Genomic DNA, 27,737 nt, shown 5'->3' with positions numbered 1-27,737 from the left:
CCAAATTAATTTGTATAGTGCTTTCCCAGTCCTTTTCATTATTCACTCCAGCATTATTAACCACAACATCCAGCCTTCCAAAACGTTCAATTGTTTTTTTAAAAGCACCTACAGTAAAATCCAAGGGAGAAAATTCCTTAGCTGTCTTGTTTTCCATATATTTTAAATGTTACAAATGGAACACAAGGCACGATATTTGTTACCCTACCCCAAAGTATGCTAATTCATCATTTTTTTTAAACAGTTAATGTTAAACACATACTTTGTTAATGTTTAACAAATACAACACTTGTCTAACTATTCAACAAGTATTAACAGTAACTCTATTTAAGATTGTTAATAGAACTAGAATAGTAGACCTTTTCACTCAGCACCTTCTGAAATCAAGTCTTTATTGCTTGATCTTGCATTAGTTTGTGTATTCAAGGAATTCAGGATCTGATTCCCTCTATGTATATTTTATTTTAAAGAAAAACTTTACAGTCTGAAAAACTCATAATTGAGTTTGAATTCAAATTATTTTAAGAATGAGTATATCCTTACTCGATGTAATTAATAAATATTGTAAATCTTTAAAAACTATCAATAATTCACCATATTCCTTGATGAATTGTACCTATCTAGGAGTAATTGAGGTGCATCCTATATATAAAGTTACTGACTCATAACCTCTCCGATTCAATCTCATTCCTTCTATTGTTGACAAATTGCCTCCACAGAGTTTCTATACATCAGTCAGAATTAAAATTATTGGGCCAGATCCTCAGGACCTCTATGTTCAGCACAACCTATGTAGGTAGGGAATTCCAAAAGTGGCTTATAGACACCTTTTGTGGGTCCCTAAAGGGGGCAATTATTTCAGAATAAAAAGCTTACAACACTTTTGTGGTGCCTGTTTTTTCAGGGTTGCAAAATACTCAGAGAAAAATACATTTAAAAAAGAAAGTGCACAGATGTCTGTACTGTCAGAATCTGACTCAACAGCAATGTGTGCATATTTCCCAGCAATTTAGTGTTCTTAAGGGCTTTATCATAAAACTGAAAAAGTGTCATTAACATTTTCTTTGAACAAAAGAACAGTTTTGAGTAGTGTCTCTGCGCATTTTACTTTTTCTGTCCTCCAAGAATTGTTCATCATATTGAACACTTGTTCCATTGAATTGTTTGTCTGTAGCAAACATCAAACAAATACTACATAGCAAAAATATATTGAATGAAAATATTGTTGTAATAAAAATAATTTGATGAAATGAAAACCCAGACCACATCAGATTCCCTGAAAGATATTCTTGACACCAGGCCATTGTGGCTGACAGAAATACTCAAAATTACAACAGAACTTTTGCCATACCTCCTTTTCTCTGGCCACACCCTTACACTAGAATGGGTATAATGCCAACAGCATCAGGTTTGTGTCACTCAGGATTCCCCTAGTTTGGGGAATCACGAGGTATTCAGCTAAGGCTGCCAGAACACTGCATGGCAATTTTAAAAGGGGTCAGAATATGGTATATTAGTTGTTTTTAAACACAAGAGCATTGTATCTGTTAAAACAGCTAAAAGCAAAGATTGCATTCATCTAACCTCCCTTACCTTTCAGAGTTAGTGGTGATATTATCCTCCACTATAATGCTTTGATATTTTAAGGCCTCTATTTTCAGGTTCATGCTTTTCTGTTTTGTGTTAAGTTTATTGCCTATTTTGTTCTTCAGTCTCTGAACCTAACATTCTCTAACCATGTTTCCTTTACTTCCTTAGGGGCCCAATCCTGCACTATCAAAAGTTAACTGAAATTCTTTGACTTCAGTGGGAGCAGAACTGGTTACTCAGGGAATCAATGCAGTTTTGGGGATGCAGGATCAGGCCCTTAATTTGATCTCAATTTCAGAATTTGGCTTTATACTTCACTTGTTTTTCATCCTGCGCTCTACAGAAGCTCTTCAATAACGCGGTCCTTGACACATAGCATTTGAAGTCTTCTGTCTTAAAATAACAAAAACAAAAAACTTTTGGCTTATTCTTAATGATTTGTGTATCTATAACTATACAAATCATCTTTACCACACTAGGAAAAGAGCCAAATACTTTTCAACTGTTCATATTGTTGTGTTGAAAAAAATGTTGATAAGTTTATGTAGTCTATTGCTGGCAACAGGTTTGTCAGGCCACAGTGATCACAGCTGTTTAGGGTGCAGTCACAGGGTGGCACTAGCCTTTTAAGAGGGAGCAGGGTCAGTGCACCTTCTGCCGGGTCAGATGATCCAGATTAGGCTTTAAAAGAGGGTACCTGGGCCTGGGAAAGGAAGAGACCTGGTGAATTAGGGCTGGTAGAGTCCCCTAACGGGAGACAGGGAGAACCTGAAAGGAACTGTTTAGAAAAAGGGCCTCCAGGGAGAAAAGCCCTGGGTGGCTGTGCTCAGGGAACAGGACACATGAGCAGGAACAGCAAAACTGACAGACACACCTGGGAGAGGAGGCTGTGAGAGCCTGAGAGGTAAAGGGGAAAAGTATCCTGTGAGTAAAAGCCAGGGTGAGCTGAAGAACTGTTTTTGTTTTTTTGGACAATAAAACTGCTGAAGAGAGACTATGTCTTTGAGAGGTGGGGAGAAGGCCTGCCTTGTTACATGTCCATTTGAAACAAAAGAATCTTGTTAGTATTATGATAATTAGTAATTTATAATTATTGTATTTATTTTGCATATACATCCATCTGGCCCACGTTCTTGGCACTGTACAGAATATAAAATACCACCCTCTGAAAACATAAGCACATTAAAATAAATGAGAGGATCCAACTTAAAAAAAGGGGATATGAAAAGGAGTGGAAGGTGTGTATAAATATGGATCAAGGCTGATCATTCTAAAACTGCTTTGCAGAGAAAAATGGTTTTAAGGTGATTTTTTCAAAAGTAGGTTGGGACAAAATAAAACAGATGACTGTGTAGAGAGTGGTCCACATTGTTGGGCCATGCACAGCAAAAAGCATGACCATGACCTGATTGCAGATGTGATACTGGGACCCTGAACAGTGTGCACAGTGTGGCTGCAGACTATGTTCCTCATCCTGCAACCTGTTTCATGGGGCAGTCACATGTCCATACAGAACTCCGGTGAAGTGACACAAGGATTTGCCCACACTGAACAAATTGTTGTATGAGGACCACTGTCAGTAAAAAAGCTTACAGAGTAGGTAGCCGCTAAGGAATTTAAAACTAACAGAGCCAATTTAAATTAATTGATCTACTTCATAGACAACCAGTATAAAAAAGTTGGGGATAGGCACAAGTGTAGCTATGGTCGCTTATACAAGTGAACAATCAGATTGATGCATTCTGGACAAGCTGCAAATGGCTGAAGTTTTATGAAGAAAGAATTAAAATAATCACTCATTGCTTCTGTGAAGAATATCATGTGATAAAGGTGCAGTCGATAGAATTTATGAGGCAGAAGACAGAAACTATGTGTTTATATCAAGTCTGACATCTTTTTCCATGGAAAGAGCATTCACATAAGTGACCCAAGTTTTTTTTTAACCTAACTCACTACCTCTGAATGAATCTGTGCAAACAGTCATGGGATGTTGTTATGAAACGTTTGTGAGATTTGTTGTGAAATGCTGCATAAAAAGTAAATATTATCCAGAGCTCAGTAGAGAGGTTTATTCTTGAATGAGGACATGCACAAAATCACAGGAGTTGACTGCTTTTTATCTGCAATGGTTTAAGTTAAAATTTAAAAAGCTGTATTCTTTATCCTCAGCATTTAAGGCCAGATTCTGATCTGAACAATAGCAACCTAAATTCAGACTAGTTCCATTGTACTGCAAAGTATCTATTGCAGGTCACTCAGAGCAGAAACTTATCACTTTCATGTTGAGAAGAAAGATGCATCTTTGAGTCTGCCATGAAGCTTTATTAAACACTTTAAATACTTTATTAAGTAAATACTCTACTTTATTAAACACTGTACTTTAGAGTTTTTTTAATACATTACTCATTAAATAACCCATATCTTATGTAGAGGCTTTCATACAAAAGTATCACAAAACACTCAGTGACTTCTTTATCCTTTCTTTACTATGTGCCAAGTCCTAAAGCCAAAGGCACACACTGGTAGTAGTATTTCACATTTGCAGAGTGAGAAACAGATCCTACTTGAGTCACGCTTGTAAGGGATCAGAAATAGGCTGCCCTCCAGAAACCTTAATTGCACAGTTATAGGTTCAGTAGCCCAGGTTTATTCAGGTTGCTGCATGTTATGATAGTATAGAATGCTGACAGATCCCCTTCCTTACCTTGCAGTTGCTCCTGATCTGTAACATCGCACTGAATGAAAAGAGTCCTCTGAGCTTCAAACTGCTCATCCAGGGCAGCTTTGCTCTCCTCACCGGCTTCGAGGTTCCGATCCACAAGAGCCACCTGTGCCAGGAGGAGGGCGGGGGTGATGCACGTGAGAGGAATGAACACAGGCAAGGAAAAGTTAGAGGAACATACCATACAGCCCTCTCCCAGCCGAGGAAGAGACGTGTCTAAGGCCCCTCTTGCTCCAACCTGCACACCCCAGCTGCACGCTCCGCGGGAAGGAAAACTTGCCCGGGAAGGGGCCCGAAGCCGGGAGAGCAGCAGGTAACTACAGCGTGCAAGGAAACTGAGGGAGGGGCTCTTGGCTTCTTAGAAGGCAGCAGCAGCTTCTGTGGAAGCGACCCCCTAAGAAGGTGAGAGTGGCTCAGGGATGACGGGGGTCCCCCGGCGCCCCGCATGCAGCCCCCGGGTGCTGCGCCAGGGACACACGCGCTTACCTTCGCGCCCTCCTCCAGCAGTGCCTGCACAAAGGCTCTGCCTATGCCCTGCGCCGCGCCAGTCACCAGAGCCACCTTGCCATTCACGTGCATGGTCGCTGCTTGCTAAGGCTGAGCGCTGCGCCGGTGGCTGTCCGTCCCTCGCCGGGGCTCGCAAGGCTCTGGGGCGCGCGCTCTCGCGCTGGGTATTTATAGAGTCTCTGTCTCCTTTATATCTTCTTCCACAGCCGTGCCTCCGTGGGCAGCAGGCGAGAAGGAAGCTGCCAAGCACACTGGGGATGGGGAACCTAACTCGGTGTCACCTGCCCCGTAGTTCACTTCCTCCCTCCCCCTCCTCCTCCTCCTGCCGCCGCTGCTGCGGGCCCTTCTCCCCTTTCCCTTCTCCTGGGACAGCGCCCAGGGCGTGTCTGTGGGGTGGCGCAGGTCACTCCTGGGAAGAGCTTCCCCAGGAACCCCAGGTTGACAGGGCCAGCAGGGGCGCTTTGCACGCTCAGCTTCCCCCGCTCGCTGTTATGTTTGTTTCCCAAACAAACAAAGCGCGAGCTGCAGACTCTGGGGACAGGTCCTGCCTCTTTTCTTCCCCTTTGCGTCTGGACAAATGGCGTGAGAACAAGTTAGGGGACATTTGATAAGGGCTGTTGGCAACTGCTCAGGTTTTATGCGTTTTGCTTGGCCCAATTTGTATCAGCAGCAGGCTAAAGAATTGGAACAAGTTTCAGATCCCGAAACAATAACAAGCGTGGAGTCTCTCCTCAGACTCCTAAGTGCATTGCTGGGTCCCGTGCCATCAGTCTCTTCCCCTCACCCCCTTTCTAACAGCTGGGGGAATCTCCTGTGTATTCATACTTCCCCCGTGGTCATCATGTCTCTGCCACAGCTTTCTAGAAATGCTCGAACTATCAGGTTACTAAGGTAAATAATAAGATACTTTTAAAAAGTGTAATTAAATCTGCCATAATCTATCACAAAATAGAAGCCAGGTTTTATTAAAGGGATTTTATTTATAAAGTACTGTCTGCCTTTCCACAGAAGACAGAACTGTCTGAAGAGTTAAAAATGTAAAATTAACAACAAGCAAACCTGAAATAACATACTTCTAAATAAATAAAGTGCTACAAAGCCAACCAAAGTAGTTTCAGTAAGAAGAGGGAAACATGGAGGCAAATTTGTGCTTGGTGTAACTCCATGTAAATCAAAGTATTTACACCAGGAGTGAATTGCTTGCATTCCTGTAGTCCCATTGACTCCAATGGGAGGTTTGGGTGTGCAGGCATTAAGGATTAAATCCAATATATTTTATGCTTTTTTAATATATAGATCGATACAAAATCAGAAGAATTTTGAAGATGGCACATACATTTCTTATGTATATAGAGGGTCTAGTACTTTGTTTATATAGGCTGAGCTATACACCTAGCTGAGCCCCTTGGCCTCCTCCCTGACTCCTGCCCATGGTCAGAACTCTATGATTTTGGTGAAAGTCAAAAAAGCAGGCTCCAGTTTTCCCATTTTCACCAACATCAATCTGGGTGTGGGGTGGGGTGAGGACTCTAGTTAGGGTGTCGGATGGATCGGGGACAAGGGACCCAGCTGGGGGAGCGTGTTGCTAGTGTTGGGATGAGGGGTCTGCATGGTAGTAATTGGCCAGAGTGGTGTAGGGAGGGCCCAGCTGGGCAGCAGATTTCCATTAAAATCTGGCCCACAGAGTGCCCACTTGGTGCTGCAGGCAGAGGAAGATCTCTGGTGCCCTACTCTCTAATATAAGCCTCACACTAAACCCAACTCTGAGGTCTCTGTCTCATCACCATAACCAGAGTGACCAAGTGGTGGTTTTGGTGATAAACAAAAGTTATAGCACTACAGAAGGGGAAATGCCATTGAGTTGAAGGTAGGGCCTCCTTTTGGTTGGCCAAATATTTGAGGAGATATATTCTATTAGAATGTAATTGTAATTTTTTAAAAAGCCAAACTACTAAATTATCTTAGTACTAGTACCATAAATGAGAATGATGAGTGTCTTTACCTAAATTAATTTTTAAAAGTCACTATTCTGGTTTTATGCAGTATATCCAATAGTATATTTTAAAAACCTCATTGCATATTTAAAACATTTCATTGTATGTGAGCACCACTGCACGTTGGTTCTGACAAGGGCTAATCCCGCAAGGTGCTGAACGCCCTCAATCTTGGGGTCAGGCCTTGAATGAATAAAGAAGGATTTTCGATAACAGTTGAGTATTGGTGTTGAATCATCCCTGCCCTCTCTTTGCCTGATGTAATTACAGGGGAACCTTTAAACCCCCAATAGTTGGCACAATCTTTAAACAGTACAATGGTATGGCAGCTGGGAATAAAAGCAAAACAAAAATATGTGAACCCCTCCCATCCTCACCTCTTCCAATTTTGGCAACACACACTATAAGGAGCTCTCTGTTCTATTGACTTGGCTATCAGATCATACAGCAATGAATTTAGACTGTGTTTTTAATATATATATGTTGTGTTCTAAGGCACAGAGTATATCAGGACTGTGAGAAGGCTATTTAACAAGCTAGGTTGTTTGATTACAATTAGCAGATCAGCCTACCAGAATAACTCATTTCTGTTAGGGTTATAAGGCTTTTAGTGTAATTGTAATTGATAACATTCTGTCACTCTCATTAAAGGGAAACTCACAAATAGTTCAGGCCCCCACTTTTTGGTATTTATATGAATGCCAGGTCTGGGTTATCCGTATTTGTTACATACCACTGATATGGTAGAGGGGGCTCTCAGAAACCCCTTATTAATGTCCTGTGATCCATTGAAAGGGAAGGTTGGGGCGATATCTTGTTTTAAATGATGTCTCAAACTTCTCTTGTTTTAAAAAAGAAGAGCATAAAGAAAACATTGTTTGGCTCTGAAGAGGAGGAACTTTCAAAAATAATGAATGATCAAGAAGGTTACAAGGCTACATACTTGGCTCCCTCCTCTTCTTCCTCTACGCTCTGTCTTTATAGTTGACCTCATTCACAAACATGAGTTGAAATATCTTCTTTAAGATGACTGCTCACAGATCTAACTCTCCACTTTATGTCCGTCTCCTGTCAAGCTAAAAGCTTTGCCTTTCTTTCTGACTTGTAGGTGTCCAGCTGTCAGATTAACCTCGACATGCCAAAACAGAGTTCCTAACTTTCCCCTAATTTCCCTTCCTGCCTCCAAGACATTACCACTATCTTCCCCCTGCCTCAGGCATATAATGTAGGCATCTCTCTTTAGCCCCACAGTTCCAGCTTGTCATTTCTTGCTGTGCTCCAAGAGCCGGCCTTTCTTCTTCATCAACATAGCTAAAACTCACCCAGACCTTCACCTTATGTCTCAGTTCCTGCAGTTCCTCCTCTCTGACCTTGACAAATGCCATACTGCCCCACTTTGCATTCAGAATGCTGCTGCAAAGATCATTTTCCTGACTCATTATTTTGACCATGTCAATCTCTCTCTTTGCATCCTTCCACAGGCTCTGCTTTTTTCATCATGTAGAACAGAAACGACTGTCTTTATTTTAAGGCATTGTTTATCTTCAGCCTTTCATCTCTTATACACTATCAACATGTTGACTTCTTTCTCTGCTCTCCCAATAATTTTGATTGCTCATTTATCAATTTTTTCAAGAGTCTTTGCATGTTCTTCCATGCTGCCTCTTATGCATGAAAGGAGCTTACTGTAAACAGCCTCAGCACCCCTTCATTATGTTCCTTCATATCCTCCCTTAAACTCTCCTCTGATAACAAATGGAATCTGATGTGCTGTGATGATTTCTAATCGTTCAGAACTGTTACATTGTTACCTTGTGTTCCCCTGTCTCAGTGTTGTAACCACTTCTTGTCTCTCATTTTATACTTAGATTGGAAACTCTGAAGAATGGACCATATTACACACACTCACACATAGTAAAATGTATACTTACTAAGGAGCAGTTTGGAGAGGTACTTCTAAATTTACATGCCTGAAGGAAGCAAATGCAGCTTCTGTGCAGTACCACAAATACCAAAATAGTCTGATGGTTTCTTAATAAGAATTTGGATTCATATCTATTTTAGATACTGTACTTATATGACCCCCATCTATAATATCTAAGCACCTTACAATTTTAATGTATTTATCTCCTCAACAACCTTGTGAGGTAGGAAAGTACAATTATTTCATTGCTGGGGAACTGAGGCACAGAGACTAGGTGACTTGACCAACATCACACAGGAAGTCTGGCAGAGCAAGGAATAGAACTTAGGTCTTCCCAAATTCTAGACTAAGGCCCTAAGCACTGGACCATCTTGCCTCTTTAAACTGAGTCTAGCATGTTAGACCACGTGGCCACACTGCCAGTCACAGCTAAATGACACTAATATTCCTGGCGTCCCCTGGAGTTCTCAGTTCTCTATTCCCAGTGACATCGTTCAAATCACTGGTAGAATTGTTTACCTCTGATTCTCGTGGCTGAGGCAATGGTGTGTGGTAACATGCCTTTTGGCAGATCCCTGTCCTGGTTTTAATTTCAGTTGCTGGTCTAGTGAATTAGTCTTTAGTAGTTCTGACATCTCTGACAGCCCCACAACAAATAAGATTTTTTCTGAGATTATTGCTCGGGTTGCAAACATCAGTTAATTATAATATCTGAAATAAAACTTAGCTGAAATATTTAAATACTGTGGTGTGATAATTGCTGACTTTCTAAGTCACTGTGTAATAGAGATACCATTCAGAGTCCATACTATCACTGAACTTTGGAATATCAAGACTCAGCCCATTCTTTATTGCATTTGTAAATCAATAAATGCCCCATTAAAGAAGGTACAGTAATACCACAACTGGCACATGATCTGAAACATACCACTTGAACTTTGGACTTTGCTGCCTAGAGATACACATTCTGTTTTCTTTTACTTTGTTCATTTTCAGGTAACATACAAGCTCAATAACAAAGACAAAACAAAGAAAAGTGCACACTGAATTGAACAAACGGACACTTCAACATTGCTGTTGCATGCCACTGCATACACTTGATGGAACAACAGATATGTTCTGGATCTCCATAATGTAAATAAAATCAGTCTCTGTGACCAAAAAGACAGAACTAATTTGTGATGGTCATTATACACTTACTACAATCCACTGTCACATCGAGAACCAGGTGGTCCACCACTGTGAAGCAGGACATAAGAGGTGTGTGTCAAACCCAATCCAATATGCTGTTGCTAAAATAATTTTCCTTGTCAGTCATCTGGGGCCATAACCACCATCTCCCCCTTTTTGAATCCCTCCTTGGGCTCCCTATTGTCCTGTGTATTAAGTTTAATCTTTTTGCCCTTGCTTTCAAGGCACTAGCTCAGTTTCCATCTCTAACAACTCTTGTCATCGTTTTTCCTTGGTCCTCCACTATTCCAGTGACACCAGCCTCCATGCCTTCTTGGTTTCCTCCTTGCATTCACAGCTGTGTCTCTTCTATTGTGCATGTAGTGCTCTCTTTAAGCCTACTTCTTTCATGTTACCTCCGGGGGGAGGGGGGGTTGATTACCATAAAAAAAAAAAAAAAAAAACCTGAAAGAATAATCCACGCAGCTACATTGCTTGAATAGCCAAATGGTCATGTTATTGTAATTCTTCAAATTTTCAAGAACAAGGATAATTAAACTTTTAGGTTAGAAAGTTTTCATTAATTTTCCTGAAGGTCATGATTCACAGTACCCCATGAAACCAGCCAAAGCTGGCCTTTGGGTTCTGTAAGAACTCTGGCTGAAGTCCCACCATTTCTGGGACAGTTGAAGATTCCACTACACACACTTCTTACTTAGCTGTATCCCAATGAATCATCTGACTGCACAATGCTGTGGACATGATGGGTGAAGGTTGTTGAAAAGTAATTTAGTAAACTACCCCAAAGATGCTAAACTGGGGTATGGATGATGACGCTGAGTCCAGTGAGCTATACTTTTCCCATCTGTGTGGGTGTGTAGGGAGGGAAGAGATGATGTAAGGAAGCTCCCCCCTCTCCCCCCTTCCCCCACACTCTTGCACAGGGTATAGGCACAATACATTTGAGTCTGGAGAGACTGTTTCTGGTCAGAACAACAGGAAGTGTTAGTCTCCAAAAGGTCCATGTAGTGGTAAAACTGACTCATTGCAATGTCTGGCAGAGTTGACTGAGCACCAAGGAGTGTACTTGCTGCAGTCATGCAAAAGGAGATGGAATTGCTGCTGCAGCACTTGCTAGCTAGAATTATTCCTGGGGCCCTTGTTATAGCTTGGTCTTCCTTCACCACAATGTGGCCAATGGTACAAAAGACAAAATATTGCCCTAAAGATGCATTTTACTTTGGAAACACTATTTATAAACAATTTATCATTAAAGGTTACTCAGGCTAACATCTGCTTGGTTTTTTGCAGCATTTAGTGTTTTTACTGGAGCTCTAGCAGATAAACACAAAACTTCCTTTTTCCCAGGACTCTTAAAATGTCAACTTTTATGAATTCAGCATTCTGTTTTATTAATAGGAGTTGTCATATCTAATCAGGTAGTGGTCCATCTGTATCCTGACAATAGACCGTAAAGGTGGAAAAAACTCCATTAGGGACAATTATGAATTGTAACACACTCTTTTTCCTAAACCCCACCAGTTATGCCCTAAAGCATGAGGGTTTATATTTCTAATTTTATTTATTTGTTGTGGGAAAGGAGCTCAAACATTTAATTTTCAAAAAGGAATGAGTTAATGTAAGTTAGTCACATTCCATAGTTTAATGGTAACATTGGCATGAACAAAGGATGTATACAGACACACACGCATACCTTCATCTCTATTGGAATGTATACCATCATTTGCAAATTCATTACTATTATGTGTCAGTTAAACATGCAACTACCACAAAGAACTATTATCAAAAATCACAAGTATGGAAAGGTATTAAGATATTCCTATACTGTTTTGATAATTAAACATTTTGGCGGGATGTTTTGAGAGGCATGTAATTCTTTATAGTTAATCTGCAGCTTTCATTCAAACATATTTATAATTACAATACTCAAAGAACAGAGGGGTAGCTGTGTTAGTCTGAATCTGTAAAAAGCAACAGAGGGTCCTGTGGCACCTTTAAGACTAACAGAAGTATTGGAGCATAAGCTTTCGTGGGTGAATGCCCACAAAAGCATGGTCTGATGAAGTGGGCATTCACCCACGAAAGCTTAAGCTCCAATACTTCTGTTAGTCTTAAAGGTGCCACAGGACCCTCTGTTGCTTAATACTCAAAGAATGTTTAGATATTCTTGTTATCAGATTAAGACTTTTAGCCTCCTGCAAAGCAGGACACAGAAACCATCCACAACGAGGAACATAATTTTTCTTTATTGCCTTCACATGATCCCATTGTAAATTTTCATTAGCACTATACATCTCCTTTCCTCCCTGCCTTTCTTTGCCCCAATACCTCCTTTTTCACTCCTTCCAATCATCTTTTCCCCTCTTCATTTTCCTGTGGCTTTGAATTCCACACTGCAGCTTTAGTAGGATGCAAGGAACCAGACATCAGAGTGTCACATGTTTTAATTCTTGTCCAAAGTGTGGGGACAGTGGTGGGGGAAAGAGGAGAAAGTTTATTTTATAATCACTCTCTGAAACATTCATCTCTCCCCACTCAATGGTACATTGTCCTGAACATGCAGCAAGAAAGACAAGATGCAAGAGGATGTGCTATAATCAAGCTATGACTTTATTAACTCACCTGGGAAATACCCAGCAATAAGTCATACAGATCATGATCCTTTCCTTAATCATTCCCATGTATTTGGGATGGTTGCTATCAGACCTCCCCCTTCCCAACCTGATCCCTGCCCACCACTCTCTCCTTGTATGAGGGCTAAGGAGGGTGGGAAAAGAGGGGCTAATTCCCCTCTGTACCAGACACTAGGAACCTCAATCCTCTTTTCCCAGCTTCCTTTCAGGATGCTTTCCCCTAAATCCACTTCCAACTACAGTTTATCAGGGACCTGGACCCACCCTGGAATGAGTACCTGCTGCTGGTCTGTGATGAAAGAGGATTCTGTCTGTAGGGAACAACGTATAAATATCTTCCCTTCCTCTGTGTGTGATGGGTCACTGACTCACCTGAGCCAGCCTCTTCCAGTTCACGCTTGGCTTGGGTAAATACTCCCTTTTCCCACTCCTCATAATTCAAAAGCAGTGGGGAATCTGAAAAGAGCCACAATCTCTTTTCTTCTAGCCAACGCCCTCCACCTTGCATTCAGGTTGTGGTGAGTGCATTCTCAATAAAACAACCTAAGTCACCTTTCTGCTGTCACCTCTTCAGAATGTGACACATCTCTGTTTAATCAACATACAAGTGGATTGATGGTCCAGCAATGTCTAAGGAAAGGCTGCAAGACAGTTGCTGCAATGTGTGCTTGGCTATGGAGACTAGGCCAAATTCCAAACTGTTTTTCACCATAAGCAGCCTTAGTAAAATCAGCGGGGTTGCATGGCACTTAAATCACTGCAGTATACGGTCCATGTCAACAGCCACAACAATGTGGGCAGTAAGAAAAGATGGTAGATAACTCTAGAAAGATGCTGTCACCTCCTCTTGGTGCAGCCTTTCTAGGGATCTCAGCTTCTCCTGACTAGCCCTCTTTGTTTGTGCAGGTCATGAGGAGAGATTAAAGAGGCTAGGACTCTTCAGCTTGGAAAAGAGGAGACTAAGGGGGGATATGATAGAGGTATATAAAATCATGAGTGATGTGGAGAAAGTGGATAAGGAAAAGTTATTTACTTATTCCCAAAATACAAGAATTAGGGGTCATCAAATGAAATTAATAGGCTGCAGGTTTAAAACAAATAAAAGGAAGTTCTTCTTCACGCAGCGCACAGTCAACTTGTGGAACTCCTTACCTGAGAAGGTTGTGAAGGCTAGGACTATAACAGAGTTTAAAAGAGAACTGGATAAATTCATGGTGGTTAAGTCCATTAATGGCTATTAGCCAGGACGGGTAAGGAATGGTGTTCCTAGCCTCTGTCTGTCAGAGGATGGAGATGGATGGCAGGAGAGAGATCACTTGATCATTGCCTGTTAGGTTCACTCCCTCTGGGGCACCTGGCATTGGCCACTGTCGGTAGACAGGATACTGGGCTAGATGGACCTTTGGTCTGACCCGGTACGGCCTTTCTTATGTTCTTCTTATGTCAGTACCTGGACTCTCGCCTCCAATTAAGTCTATCTGCACTGCAATTTGAAGCCTTGCAGTCTCTTGGCTGTTTTCTTGGAGGGAGCCTGATGCAGGGCTGTCACCCCTTTGCTATCTCAGGCCTTTTTGCCTTCCTTTACTTTGTGCTCTCTCCTTTATAGCAGGTCTTGTTTCCTCTATTGGTTGTAGCAGTGGGTGCCTACCTCCAGGACTGGCAGTTCTGGCAGCGGTGTGAGGTTACGATCAAGCTGCTTTCTTGAAAACAGGAGAGACTCCACTTCTGCCTCTATGTCCAGTGGGGGGGTTTTAGACCCCATCACTGATGCCCAAATGGCAGGTATCTCTCTCAGGGTACATCTATACTTACCCACTGGTTCGGCGGCAAGCAATCGATCTTCTGGGATCAATTTATCGCATCTTGTCTAGACGCGATAAATGGATCCCGGAAGTGCTCGCCGTCGACGTCGGTAATCCTGCTCCGCGAGAGGAGTAGGCGGAGTCGACGGGGGAGCCTGCCTGCCGCATGTGGACCTGCGGAAGTACCTTTAAGTTCGAACTAAGATACTTCGACTTCAGCTACGTTATTCATGTAGCTGAAGTTGCGTATCTTAGTTCGAACTGGGGGCTTAGTGTGGACCAGCCCTTAGTTTGGGCACTCAGAATAGCTAGTTAATAGAGGTCTTACAAAATAGTAGATAGCTGTATGGGAGCTGGATTGAGGTTCCTTACATATGTAGCAGAGGAAGAATTAAGTCATGAAAGAAAGTAATCCTCTATCCGGCATGTAATTAAAAGCCCCAACATAAGCAGTGTTTTACAATGTTTGATAATTACAATATTTATGAGCTAAAGGTGCAGAAGAATGTTACATGGTTATTCATGTCTCAGAACATTCACTCAGAATAATTAAATATTACAAATGATAGAAATATGATTTCCAAGATCTGATAGTTTTCATCGTAGTTGCACGTTTTACTGATTTAACAAATTTACAAATTAAACATCCATGCCAAACAAAAATATTCTGAAATATATATATATATGCTAACATTACCATGAACAATATATATATATATGCATTCCATTGTTCATGGTAATGTTAGGATTTCACCATAGACCATGATTTTAACTTACAAATTTATGTCTAAGAATCTGTATCTATCCTGTTTTTTCCATTGAAATTGAAAAATGAATTTAGTTGTGGTTAACTTATTAATTAACTCCCGTTCTTCTGACTGGCAAAACAGGAATTGTAAGAGTCATTAGCATGCAAATAGCCTTTGGCATTTCGAGTTGTGTGTAGGCCAGGATTTTTAAGCACAAAAAGTGTCAGAGTTCTCTATTTTACGCAAGACATATTTACAGTGATAATATTATAAAATACATGTTTACATCTCATAGACACTACGCCACAAAGATTAGGTTGACAACCACAGCTATAAAATAACAATGGGAGGGGCTCCTTGCTGGAGGGATTTTTGTACCGGGGCTCTCCCTTTGTGCACATTGAATAAAGCCTTGTTGAATTGAATCGAATCGCATCGAATTGAATCGAATTGAATCGCATTGCATCGAATTGAAGTCCCTTGATTCTGCCTAGCATCTGACTCATTGGGAACCACAAAATCCCAACACTAGCTGGGATCCAGTGTTCAAGCCCTAGCATTTTGCAGTGTGGATGCAGTCATGCTGGACTCAGCCCACACACTGTGTTTGCAATGGCCACTCACTTGAAGAAGTCCTTTCCTAAGTACACTGCTTTCTGGTTGCAGGAACACAGCCAATTTTTGGTGAATCTCTGCTGAGAGACAAGTAAAACATTGGATTTTAGTAAGAGTATTGGGAATGACTACACCTTACAGCAAATAGCAAAGAAGCTGGTAGCACTGGAAATTTACTGGGCTGGTTATCAATGCAGTGAGTGGATTAAGTGGCAAAGACAGAAACTAGAACTCCATCTCTGGGAATTTGCCATCAATATGCCTATTTTACGAGTACTTTGACTGGTGCTGGGTACTGCACCTAGCATGGAGCCAACAGTTGTGCACAATGACCTGGTCAGCGAGGATGGTGACCCCAGAATCTATCCTGGAAATAGATGGGAGCCAGTGATTCTGGTGATGAAACCAGTCCCCGAGAAGTTTTTGCTGCAGGAGCAGTTGTAGCACATCCTGGGGTCATCCTTAGAGGAATTTTACGGTTGCCCTCCCCAACCCATGGAAAAGTGGCCTTCTGCAGAATCAGCAGCAGAAACTGAAGAAGCAGAAGTCACCTTGGAGTTGGGTAAGTTTACGGACCCATTATTGTGTTTATTAATATAGCTATGGAGGGATTTCAGTTTTATGAACCAATGCAAAAGTTATTACAAGCCCTGGGTAGCAGTGTGCATCTGCCAATGGTGGATTGCACATCAGCACGTTGGCATTCCCCATTCACGTGAATGACTGTAAATTGGCATGACATTACTGAAACATTTTGATTTTTCAGTTCAATCAAAACTACTCTCTGAACTTGACACAAATTTACAAATAAATTTAGATAAACCAAAAGTGCATTTTTCAGCAACTAAACTATTAGTTCTTTTTTTTTTTTTTTGCCCTTCTAGTATGTGTGTATAGAAAGGAAAACAAATAAAATGAGGAAATATCCTGAGTCTCTGTGATGTCTCTCAGGGAGCTTGTGCTTAACTCCAGTTTGGAGGGACGGATCTTCCTCTAGTCAGAATTCAGAGCCATGAACCATCACTAATTTGCTGTCAGGATGTTGGCTGACTCCTTACTCCAACTCAGCAGTGAGCCAGGGGGTTTCATAAACAAGTCATGACCATATAGTATCTTCCTTGTCTTCTAGGGTGACCAGATGTCCTGATTTTATAGGGACAGCACGATTTTTGGGTCTTTTTCTCACATAGGCACCCATTACCCCCCACCTCCGTCCCGATTTTTGACACTTGCTATCTGGTCAGCCTAGATGCTTCCTGGGACAGGAGTCGCCCCAGGTAAGCACCACTGGGACTCCGTACCTCATCCCCTGGCAGGTCCCTCTGGCTCTTAGTGGGGAGGGGGGGCGGGGAGCTCTGCATGCTGCTGGAGCCTGTAAGCCCCACTCCGCGGCTCTGGCAGCTCCCATTGGCGCTTTTCCCAGTCAATGGGAGCCACGGAGCTCGCGCTTATGGAGGGCACAGCACGTGGAGAGTCTGGAGACTCCCCTCGCTGTTCTCACCCTAGGAGCCAGAGACCTCCCAGCAGGGCTGGTGAGTGCGGCCAGGGAAGGAGGCAGGGTGTGATGGAGTGAGTGTCTGCGAGGTGTGTGTGGGGTGCTGGGCTGTGAGGGTGTGGAAGGAGCTGGGCAGTGGGGGAGGTTTGTGTGTTTTGGGGTGCTAGACATTGGTGGCCTGTTGAGGGGTGCAGAGCAGTGGGGGAGATCTGTATGTTTCAGGGCACTGGGTAGTGCAGGTCTTTGTGGGGCATTGTGTAGTTGTGGTGGTGGGCTTTGGGGAAGGGCACTGGAAGGGAGGAAGGGAGGGAGGGGAAATCTGTGTGTATTGGGAAACTAGCAAGTGGGGGATTCTGTATGGGGTGCTGGGTAGCTGTGGTGGAGCTGTGGGCAGGGGGGTGCTGGGCGGGGTGTGTGCGCACAGCACTATGCATATGTGGTAGAAGGGTTGTAGGGGGGCTCTGGGCCTAGTGGATCCAGGGGGTGCTGGGCAGGGGAGCTGTGTGGCGCAGCAAGCCCCTTCCTCCCAACAGGAAGGGGCACGCTGGTAGCACAGGGCCAGGCGGACCAGTGTGCCTTTGGCTCCAGTCAGGGCTGTGCACATGTGTCTGTTGCTCCCGCTTACCCAATGTGTCCTGATATTTCACTCTCGTGATCTGGTCATCCTGTGCAACACATACTACATTCCAGTGTCCCAGACACTCTGTCAGTCCTCCTCTGTCCCTCTGCCAGGACAGTCACTCCAGCCCTTTCATGTAGGTATAACCCCACTCTTCCCTGAGGGACCCTCCACAGCCTCTGCTAGAGACTAAACTCACAAGGGGAAAATCCCTCGCTCCCTTTGGCCCTCTAACAGTTCCCCTGGTTTTCCCTTGAGATGTCAGTGGCAAAGCTCCTTTGCTGCTCCCCTGTCTTCAGTCCTCTCTGGTCCTTGTTCCAACTCGCTGCTTATAGCCATCAGATACCTTGCTCTGTTGCTGCACTGGCCCTTCAGCCCTCTCAAGACCTGACTCTTGGGCATTGGGATGCTAGCCAGCAAATGCCTCTTGTTGTTCTCCTGCCTTCTGCCTTCTCCCACATCCCAAACATGCATTCTCTTAACCCATTACATCCTCTTCCCAGCCAAGGCCTGTAGAGAGCTTTCTATTTTCCACAGCTTTCCCCAGACAGCTCTTTCTGACTGATTCACCAGGTCTCTTATCATTCAATTACCTCACTCTCTAACCTTTTATTGCCCCCAGCAGCTGCTCTGCTCTCTTAATTTGCCAAATGAGCCCACCTGTCCTGGCACAGGGACACTGGATCTACTTGATTTACAGGGCCCAGCCACCCTCTGACAGATGGTTGTATCTATTCTACTCCATCTGTGTTTGGTTTCTGGGCATTATGAGCATGCCAGTGTTTAGTGGGAGCATGGATCAGATTTTATAATACTGTGCCTATTCTGGATTAGTTGAAAATACCTAAGGTGATGGTTCAGCTGATGCAAGTTATAGCAGCCTTGCAGCTATTCTAATTTGCCCCCTAACACCAAGGGTGGGAGGTAAACCACTTATTCTCCCCTCCTTCAGGCACCCATGATAACACTGCTCTACAGCCAAAAGGCTTCTGAAATAAATGTAGTCAAACTTTACTAATTCTGGGTCACTGAGAACGAAAATGATGCTTAAAATTGTTGATTGCCTCTAGTTTTCAAGATATGCTATTGGGTCAGTATATACGACCCTTGACTTGGGAATGGCAGAGGATAAGTGAGTTATAAGGGAAGGGATCTCAATTTAAACCAGAAATGACTAAAATACATCTTTGACTGGATCTATGAATAAATCTATGACTGGGTTTGGACAGTACTTGCTTTTTAGGCAAAACAATGAATGATGCAATCTGAAGCTGGTATTGCGTCATACATGATATGAATTGCATCATGTTATTCCTAGAAGTCATGGATGATGCCATCATAACGAACCTTCCATCACTCTGCTGAACAAATTGCCCTATATCAGCTCTAGAAATACAGTGTCGTGCTCTCTTATTTGTCAGTGTTTGATTTTGCAAAGTGACACATTTCTCTTTAGCCAAAGTGAGCAGAGATGCCTCTTACTTGTGTGAACAGTGCAGATAACTTCTGCTATGTTTGTGGTGAAGTGACTTTTGCATCACAAAAGCGCAGTATAACCATCATGGTTAAGAAAGCCTATCACCTTTATTTTGGCTGCACAATTGGAGATCAGGACAAGAGGTGGGCCCCACACATATGCTGCAACACTTGTGCAACAAATCTTCGCCAGTGGTTGAACAGGAAAAGGAAATCTATACTTTTGCAGTGCCAATGATTTGGAGAGAGCCAACAGATCATACCAGCAATTGTTACTTCTGCATGGTGCCTCCAGTTGGGAAAGGTGTGTCAAAGAAGAAAAAGTGGACTGTGCATTATCCAAACATTCCATCAGCTATACACCCAGTACCCCACGGAGAAGGACTGCTGGTTCCTGATGCACCAGAATCATTCTCACTTGAGTCAGACGAGGAAGAGGAAGAGGATGAAACTTCTGGTCCTGAACCATCAATGTCACAGAACCCACATTTTCTCCCATCCTCCTCCTCTGAACCACATCTCATAACACAAGGTGAACTGAATGACCTTGTCAGGGATTTGGAACTACCCAAGAGTAAGGCAGAGCTGTTGGGCTCCAGACTACAGCAGTGGAATCTCCTGGCAGGTGATGTTAGGGTTTCCATGTTCCGTGACCGTCAAAAGGATCTTGTCCCATTCTTCTTCATGGAAGGTGATCTTGTAGCCTGCAACAACATCGATGGTGTGATGGCAGCCCTCAACATCATTCACGATCCAGATGAGTGGAGACGGTTCATTGATTGATCGAAGACGAGTCTTAAAGCTGTTTTACTGCATAATGGCAATGTTTTGCCATCAATTCCAGTTGGTCATGGAGTCCATATGAAAGAAACGTATGACAACATGAAACAACTTTTGAGGTGCATAAACTATGACCAACATCAGTGGCAGCTTTGTGGCAATTTGAAGGTTGTTGCTCTCTTGCTTGGTGTGCAGACTGGATACACAAAGTACTGCTGTTTTCTCTGTGAATGGGATAGTCGTGCAAGAGATTCCCACTACATCAAGAAAGATTGGCCACTCTGACAGTTATTGGAGCCTGGGAGGAAAAGTGTTCAGCATCCACCACTTGTTGAATCCAGGAAGATTTTGTTACCACCCTTACACATCAAGCTGGCTCTGATGAAGAACTTTGTCAAGGCCATTGACAAAACACAAGCAGCTTTCAAGTACCTCCATGGAAAATTTCCAAGGTTAAGTGAAGCTAAGATAAAGGAAGGTGTCTTTGTTGGTTCTCATATTCGTGAACTTCTTCGAGATGATGCATTTGACCATGCACTGCGTGGCAAGGAAAAGATGGCATGAAAAGCCTTCCAGTTAGTGGCAATAAATTTTCTCAGAAACAACAAGGCAAACAACTACAGGTTGTTGGTGGAAAACCTCCTCAAGGCATACAAAAGCCTTGGTTGCAACATGTCACTAAAGATACATTTTTTGCACTCTCATCTAGATTTTTTTCCACCGAACTGTGGAGCAGTGAGCGATGAGCATGGTGAGCGATTTCACCAGGACATTGCAACAATGGAGAAACGCTATCAAGGCAAATGGAGCCCATCAATGCTTGCAGACTATTGCTGGACAGTGACAAGAGATGCTCCATTTAATGAATACAAGAGACAAACCAAGAAGCGCCGAGTAGACACTGAATAGGACTAAACTATGTACATAATAGGTTTTTGCCTTTTGTTTCATAATACATTTTATTTATATAACCCTTTTGCTGATTTTTAAAGTGTTATATAAACAGGACAGGTGAAATATTATCATGTAAAGCAACCATAAACACATGAAAAGACCTAGGTTTACAATTTATGATTAAAACTCTACTATCTACACAATATACATAGACATAAAATGTAAAAACTTAAATATTTTAGAAACAGTAGCCAATCAGTTGTTTTAATTGTCATATTTGAATTCAGCACATCAAAATACATAATAAATAGCACATTTTCTCTCTGAAGCAGACGACTTCTCAAAAATTGTAGACCAGTGTAATCAGGCACATCATTTGGATTAGGACAACTGAGCAAACCAGCTTTTTTAAAAAAAATATATATATATATATATATATATATATATATATATATATATACACATAAATTCTACCTACCATTGGTTGATAGTTGGGAATCATTTAGGGCATGATGATATAAAATGCATGAGACCACGTTAAAGTCACGGTGAATCTGTTGCAAAATAGTTCGAAATTAAACCTAATAGTCATCCTGATGTAAAACAATGTGATTAATCTAAAATAATATAATGTAAATATGTTGCCTAATACACCAGGTTGTTTACAGCTACACAGGCCGAGATAAATGATTAGCTCAGGATGAATCCAACAAGATATTTCATTTGGAATTGGAAGATGGAAGGTTTACCAAAAATAGTCTTTGTTGCCTCTGGCACATTTTAGTTTATCATTCATCTCAGTTTATTGAATTGGTTCATTACTAGCAGCTTGCTTAGCTGTGCTCGCTCTGTATACCAACAGTTGCTATACAGATCCTTTTATTGCACTACATTTAAAATCACCTGATTACTCACTCATTTTTGTTTATCAAATACGACCCCTAAATTTTATATTCCTGCGAGGGAAGTGCATCATTCCCAAATAGAAAACTACTTTTTCAGTCCACATCCAGCCTTTATCAATGTGTTCTTAGTAACTGAACAGTTCTGCACAGAATATTCTAAAGGCCCAATCCAGCAAGTTGTTGAGTTTCCATGTGTATTAAATACATTCAGCACTCCATGTGTATTAAATACATTCAGAAAGAAATGTTCAGTTATTCTCAGAATTAGTCGTTATTTTTGCTAGTGACCCCAGGCTGGAAAAGAATAGATGTTGGATGTAAGGAAAACAATGCTATAATAAATCTGCCCTTTTTATAGACTAATGAGGTTGAGAATTGGGAGAATAATTAGCAAAGATCTCTCCCTCTCTTGGTATATATATATATATATATATATATATATATCTTGTGCTTCTTATTTTAGTACTGACATATTTGTATTGTCTCCTTGGTATCACATAAAATTCCATCCTGCCAAGTCAGAACTTACATCCTCACACCACCTCAACTTGGGAGAACAACAAGAAGAAGATACCATTAAAAAAAATCTATTTTAAAAGAAAAAAATCCCAATAAACGAAAATGTCCTTCAAAAACAACTAAAAAATGATGGCTATGATTAAAATAGCTCTGCACTAACCCATCACACAAAACAGATACAAAAAGGATTGGGGCTGGAAAAGGTCAATCATGTGGAACAAATTAGATTTGAGTATTCAAACTTGCCTGTAAAGCACAGTCAATCACAATTGTTACTGGTTGGCATTAATCTGTCCAGAATTCATGCTTGATATAGAGTAGATTTAATGCTGAGAATGAAAAATATATATACTCTGTATCCTTAAAAAACAGACTGAACTGACTTCAGGCTGACAGCTCCAGTCACGACCATTAGCTTGCAAAAGCACATTCATTAAGATATTACAAAGAGCAGATGACCTTCTGAATTTGTAAAGCTCTTGAGAAAAAACAGGAACGAAGCTGTCGAAAATAAGGAACACAGTTCTGAACTGGTGGAAGACATATGCAAGGGACACCTCATAAGATGGCCATGTCAGCTCTGAGGGGGTTATCTGTAGGATGCCTAATGTTAGAATATCCTGGGTCACACTTTTAAGACTGAATGGAGCACAGATTATAACTGGTGGATATGGGAAAAAAGGGGCTCCACTATCTACCCAATAAACCAAAGATAGTGACTAACAAGCTGCTTGCCAAAAAAGTCAGGGAGAAAGACACGTGGAGCACAGAGGATGCATTCTTTATAAATGTAAAGTGGAGCTGGGTGAATATCTGGTTTTTCGATTTGGTGGCTGAACCAAAAAAAATATGGTTTGGGTTGAATGAAATGTTGTTTTTGACTGAAAACAAAATGTTTCATTCAACCCAAAATAAAACAAAATGTTTTTGTATCCTTTGTTTTATTTTTGGTTAAATACATTTCAAAACAAAATATAGTTTCAAAATGGAAAGTCATAACATTTTGTTTTGAAAGTGTAATGACATGACTTGTGCCTATTTAGTATAGCTTTTGCTGAGCAGAAGATTAGAGCTGTTAGGCAAACCATGGAGCAGATCCTCAGCTGGTTTAAATTGTCAAACGGTGTCATTCTGATTAGGTAAAATTTTATACCCACATTGTATTCACTTTACACTGGTGTAAATGACATAAGGCAACAAAGAAGCTAGTCTATTATTTCTAATTACACTTGTTTGGGAATTTCATGCAGACCAACTGGGAGAGGCTAAGAACTGTCTACATTTGTGGTGGTGCGCAGGGAACATGTAGCTACACGTCACAGTGAAAGTCTGGCTGCATCCACACTCACCTGAGAGTGGGTAGCTACCTGAGACAGTGAAAGGTTCTGGCAGGAGGGACGCAGCAGGGAAAGGCTCCAGCAGGGGGATGGCAGTGGGACACTTTGCTGTTAAAAATAATAGTGTAGATGTGGGATGCACTTCTTGGGTGTGTAGTGAGCCCATATAGCGTGCATATCCTAGGGTTCAGCTATGTAGGGCACTCTAGCTCTACTCTACTTGCCTAAGCAGTGCCTCACCATCTACACCGCTATTTATATCACAGTTACTAACTTTCACACAGTAAATAAGCACCCTGACTTTCACAATAAGCCAAAAATCAAGCTAATCCCATTTCAAAACAAGCCAATCCCTAAGAACCCCAACACTCTATGTGACTAGATCCCCCCGGGCATGCAGTCTGTGACTGTGGTGGGCCCACTGTGCACCCTTGACTCTCTCCCCCACTTGCCCCTTGCTCCTGCTTGCTGGGAGCCAATAAACAAACAAACAAACAAGCAACAAGCTACAAGCAAAAAAAATTAGCCAACAAGCAACTCACAAGCCAATTAAGCCAAAACAAGCCCAATTTCTGCATTTTTTTTCCCACGGGTTTGGCATGTCGGATTTATATCTATGATAGCTGGGCATGCAGTGTCTGTGCTCAGCACATCGCTGTAAGTGTAGACATACTGAAAGAAGAGGTAACAAAAGAGGAATACTTAAAGGATACCAGGCTGTTCAGGATTCTCGGTAGTAAGAAGTTGTCGCCAATATACTGTATCACTTGCAGGACAATGGTCAGGATTCAGGGTAAATGCCAAATGACTACACTTGGAAATTGCATGTAAGGAACAAAAGGTGATGATAAGTTTAATAGAAATCCTTTTTAGGAACTATTTGTCTTATGAGACTGGCTGACTACTTGGCAGTTTCAGTTTTGTAATGATAGTATATTTGGTGTTTCTGGTCTTTACAACCTACCTACAATGAACTGGATTAAACTTACCAACTAATTTCAGTCCTCCCACTCTGCCCCACATGTTTTCAATAGAGGAAAATATGCTTCATTCATTTTATAATCACCTCCAATTTACATCGTTTTGATTAACTGGATTGTGTGTATATGACTAACTGCTTTGTTTCATTTTTAATTCCAGTTAATAATAGCTAGTCAATAACAGCCATTCCAGTTGTTCTAGGTGCTTTAACAATAATGAAAACTTATGGCACATTTACAAATAAAACAAAATACAATAAACCGTACATATCTCCTAAATAGTCACACACCGAGAAATATTAATACAATATAAATGCCTCACTCATGCCTGACCAGCCTCAACCTGTCATCTCCTCATATATATGTCAGGTGCATTTTCTTTGCCAGTGTGTGTAGAAAGCCAACAAATCCAGGCTTTGATGAGCCAGGGGAAGGTGAATACTAAGCTTAGAGGCCTTCACAGAGAATGCTTGCCAGCAGCTACTTCTTGCTTATACCAAGGGAGCTGCATTTCAGTCACCTCAGCTGCGTTATTAGTCACACTGATGTTAAACATAGAGGCCAGCCGGAGGACAACAATTCCATTTCACAGCAACATTTGAGGTTTCAAAATTTGTTTTCATTCCACATTGGAACAAAATTAAACTATTTAGAATGTTTTTGTGAGACAGAACTGTGTGAAAGCATCTGTTTTTGGAGCAAAAAGGGGAGGTTTTGGATTTAGGTCTCGCTCTTACACAGTGGAAATGACCTGAAACCTTTCCTTGAAAATTTCATAAAATCCAATAAGTCTCTTCGAAATATTTCAGCTTTGACAAAACAGCATATTTAGTCAAAAATATGTTTAGTCAAATATTCCAACCAGCTTTAGTTAAAAACACTAGTCACGTGCTTAGAGTTTAGCACATAACTAAGTTTTAGCAATATGGAGAACAAGGGTTTGTCCACACTGGAGTCGGGAAGTGTGGTTGCAGCACATGTAGACACACCTGAGATAGCTAGGATCTAGCTATATTAAAAATAGCTCAAGTAAGGATAGCAGTGAAGCCGCTGATGGGGCAGCACAGTCAGTGGCACTGGCAAGTCGTGTCCTCCTGGGACCCTAGTAACACGCTCAAGTGCCAAGTTATACCTTGAGCTAACTACAGTGAAAAGAAGTTCTTAGGCTTTGCCTTCACTGCAGACTTACCTCAGGCTCAACTGCATTTTTTTCCTCAACAGGCTCTGCATTAACACATGAACTTGCCTGTATCTGTATGACACAGCAAGGTAGCCACCACTCCCTGAGCCATCCGCAGCCCACGGTGGCTGTTAATGTGTATTGCTACCCCAAAGTAACTGCGGTAAAAATGTGCAGCCATGGGCAGTCAAAATAATTGAGATATGATTGTTCTCCAATCCCTTTCCATAAGTCCTCTAGGCACCCATTCCTGTGTACTATCTGGCCATCTATTTGTGCTTTCACCAGACGTGGATTATCTATCTACCCCTGTTCAGCTTGCAGTTTGCCTGCTTGTGTTTCTCCAGCTTCATCCATCTCTTCTGTTTGATACAGTGAAACCCTTGGAACAGTGAACTCTTACTTCTTTAAAACCTTCCAATCCAAAATGTTTCTCTCCCTCTCTGACACTACATTAGTGTCTGCAGATCAATTTTTAGTGGGAGCTAGTGATCCCTTGTTAGCATGTTAGCATGTTCTCAAGGCTGACTCATTCAAAAATTTAAAGCTAGGTAAATATAAGAAAGTGCAAGGTTTTAAAAGAACTTTCTTCTCCTCATACTTTTCTTACCATACAGATCATTAAGAGAATAGGTTATAATTAATTTTTGTTTTCCTTTGACTCACATCCTTCTATTTTGTGTTATTTGAGTTCACTTCAATTCTTCTTTTGATTGGTATTTGCTATATACCCACACAAGGAATCTACTCAAGTGTTCTCTCCATTAAACATCCTCCCACAATCCTCAGAGTAGGCAGACAAGTTGCCCCATAACACCCTGCAAATGTGAGCATGGGGTGACGCAGTGAGGTGTGGCACTATTCATCTTGGGATACGCTCCCAGATAGCTGTATTGTTTGTGACACCCTGATATGGTGCCAGTGCGGACTTAGGGAATTACGGCATAGTACATGTGGATGTGCTCTTACGGATTATGCTACCATGGGTTAGTAACCCCTCAGTTGTTTGCCCTGCGGCTAGTATGAAGTGAAGACATAGGCTTAGTTGTTTTCTTGTCAAGGCAACCTTCTTTGAGCTGGCTGCTTTTAACAATAAACAATAATAATTTAAAACTGCAATATATGCATATGTATATGACAGTGTTTGGGAACCTGATTAGTTTATGATTAGTTTATGTCTGCTCCTCCTTTGCCTGTTTCCAGTGTATGGAAGTAGCCTCTTTATACTTCTCACACTCTTTCATATTTCAGAATTTACATAATAATAATAATAAATAAATCAATTTTAAAAACTGGCACACAATCTTTCTAAATGGCACTAAAAAAAGAATGGGTACTTTGACTACTATAGGTGGATTTATAATATTTGTTGTTATTCTTGGATGCTGCCAAGTCTTTGTTTCCTTCCAAGTGTTTATTATTGTATGAACAAGCATTGTTGATAATTCTACTGTGGTTAAGGCCAGAGGATTCAGCAAACTTGCATTACTCTCTCACCTTTATCATCCCTGCACATGAACACCCAATCTTGCTGTAGGATCTGTCTGCGCAGTTGTCTGCCCACCACTGGGATTCATGGGTGCTCGAGTCCACCTGCATAGATCAGACTGCAGGATCAGGGCCTTTGTCTGAGAGAAGTGCAGTTAATCTTCCCTCAAAATGGTAAGAGTTAATTACCTTGTTTGTGGTGAAATCTTTTTTCATACCTTAAATTCTGATTATTTTTTGAATATGATTAAGTGTTAGCTGTAGCTGATAGAAGCTGAATTCTGCCACGTGAAGAATTTAAATCAAGACTGGATGTCTTTCTAACAGATATGCTCTG

The 27,737-nt window shown here is 41.6% G+C and overlaps 1 protein-coding gene and 1 long non-coding RNA gene across 5 annotated transcripts in view; one reads left to right on the top strand and one right to left on the bottom strand.

Annotated features, from left to right (window-relative positions):
* The window catches only part of HPGD (15-hydroxyprostaglandin dehydrogenase), a 33,350-nt gene extending 27,981 nt beyond the window's left edge, over positions 1–5,369 (bottom strand). Inside the window, exons 1-3 of one of the 2 annotated variants that reach the window (XM_054029511.1) lie at positions 4,799–5,369; positions 4,295–4,418; positions 2–108 (exon numbers count right to left, since the gene is read on the bottom strand). In XM_054029511.1, coding sequence (XP_053885486.1) covers positions 2–108; positions 4,295–4,418; positions 4,799–4,891 — 324 coding nt within the window. In that variant the 5' untranslated portion in view covers positions 4,892–5,369. The remainder of the gene's footprint in view (position 1; positions 109–4,294; positions 4,419–4,798) is intronic. The other variant, XM_054029510.1, reaches the window with a different exon arrangement.
* Positions 4,426–27,737, top strand: part of LOC128837874 (uncharacterized) — a 98,243-nt gene continuing 74,931 nt past the window's right edge. For 2 of the 3 annotated variants that reach the window (XR_008445046.1, XR_008445047.1), the window contains exons 1-3: positions 4,426–4,625; positions 9,734–9,997; positions 15,779–16,289. This is a non-coding gene — a long non-coding RNA (uncharacterized LOC128837874). Of the gene's footprint in view, positions 4,715–9,733; positions 9,998–15,778; positions 16,290–27,737 lie in introns of all 3 variants that reach the window. The other variant, XR_008445048.1, reaches the window with a different exon arrangement.

The sequence above is a fragment of the Malaclemys terrapin genome, chromosome 5, assembly GCF_027887155.1.
Source record: "Malaclemys terrapin pileata isolate rMalTer1 chromosome 5, rMalTer1.hap1, whole genome shotgun sequence".
In the NCBI taxonomy this organism is placed as follows: Eukaryota; Metazoa; Chordata; order Testudines; family Emydidae; genus Malaclemys; species Malaclemys terrapin.
Note: the sequence above shows the minus strand (reverse complement) of the source record. Positions and strands in the feature narration are given on the sequence as shown.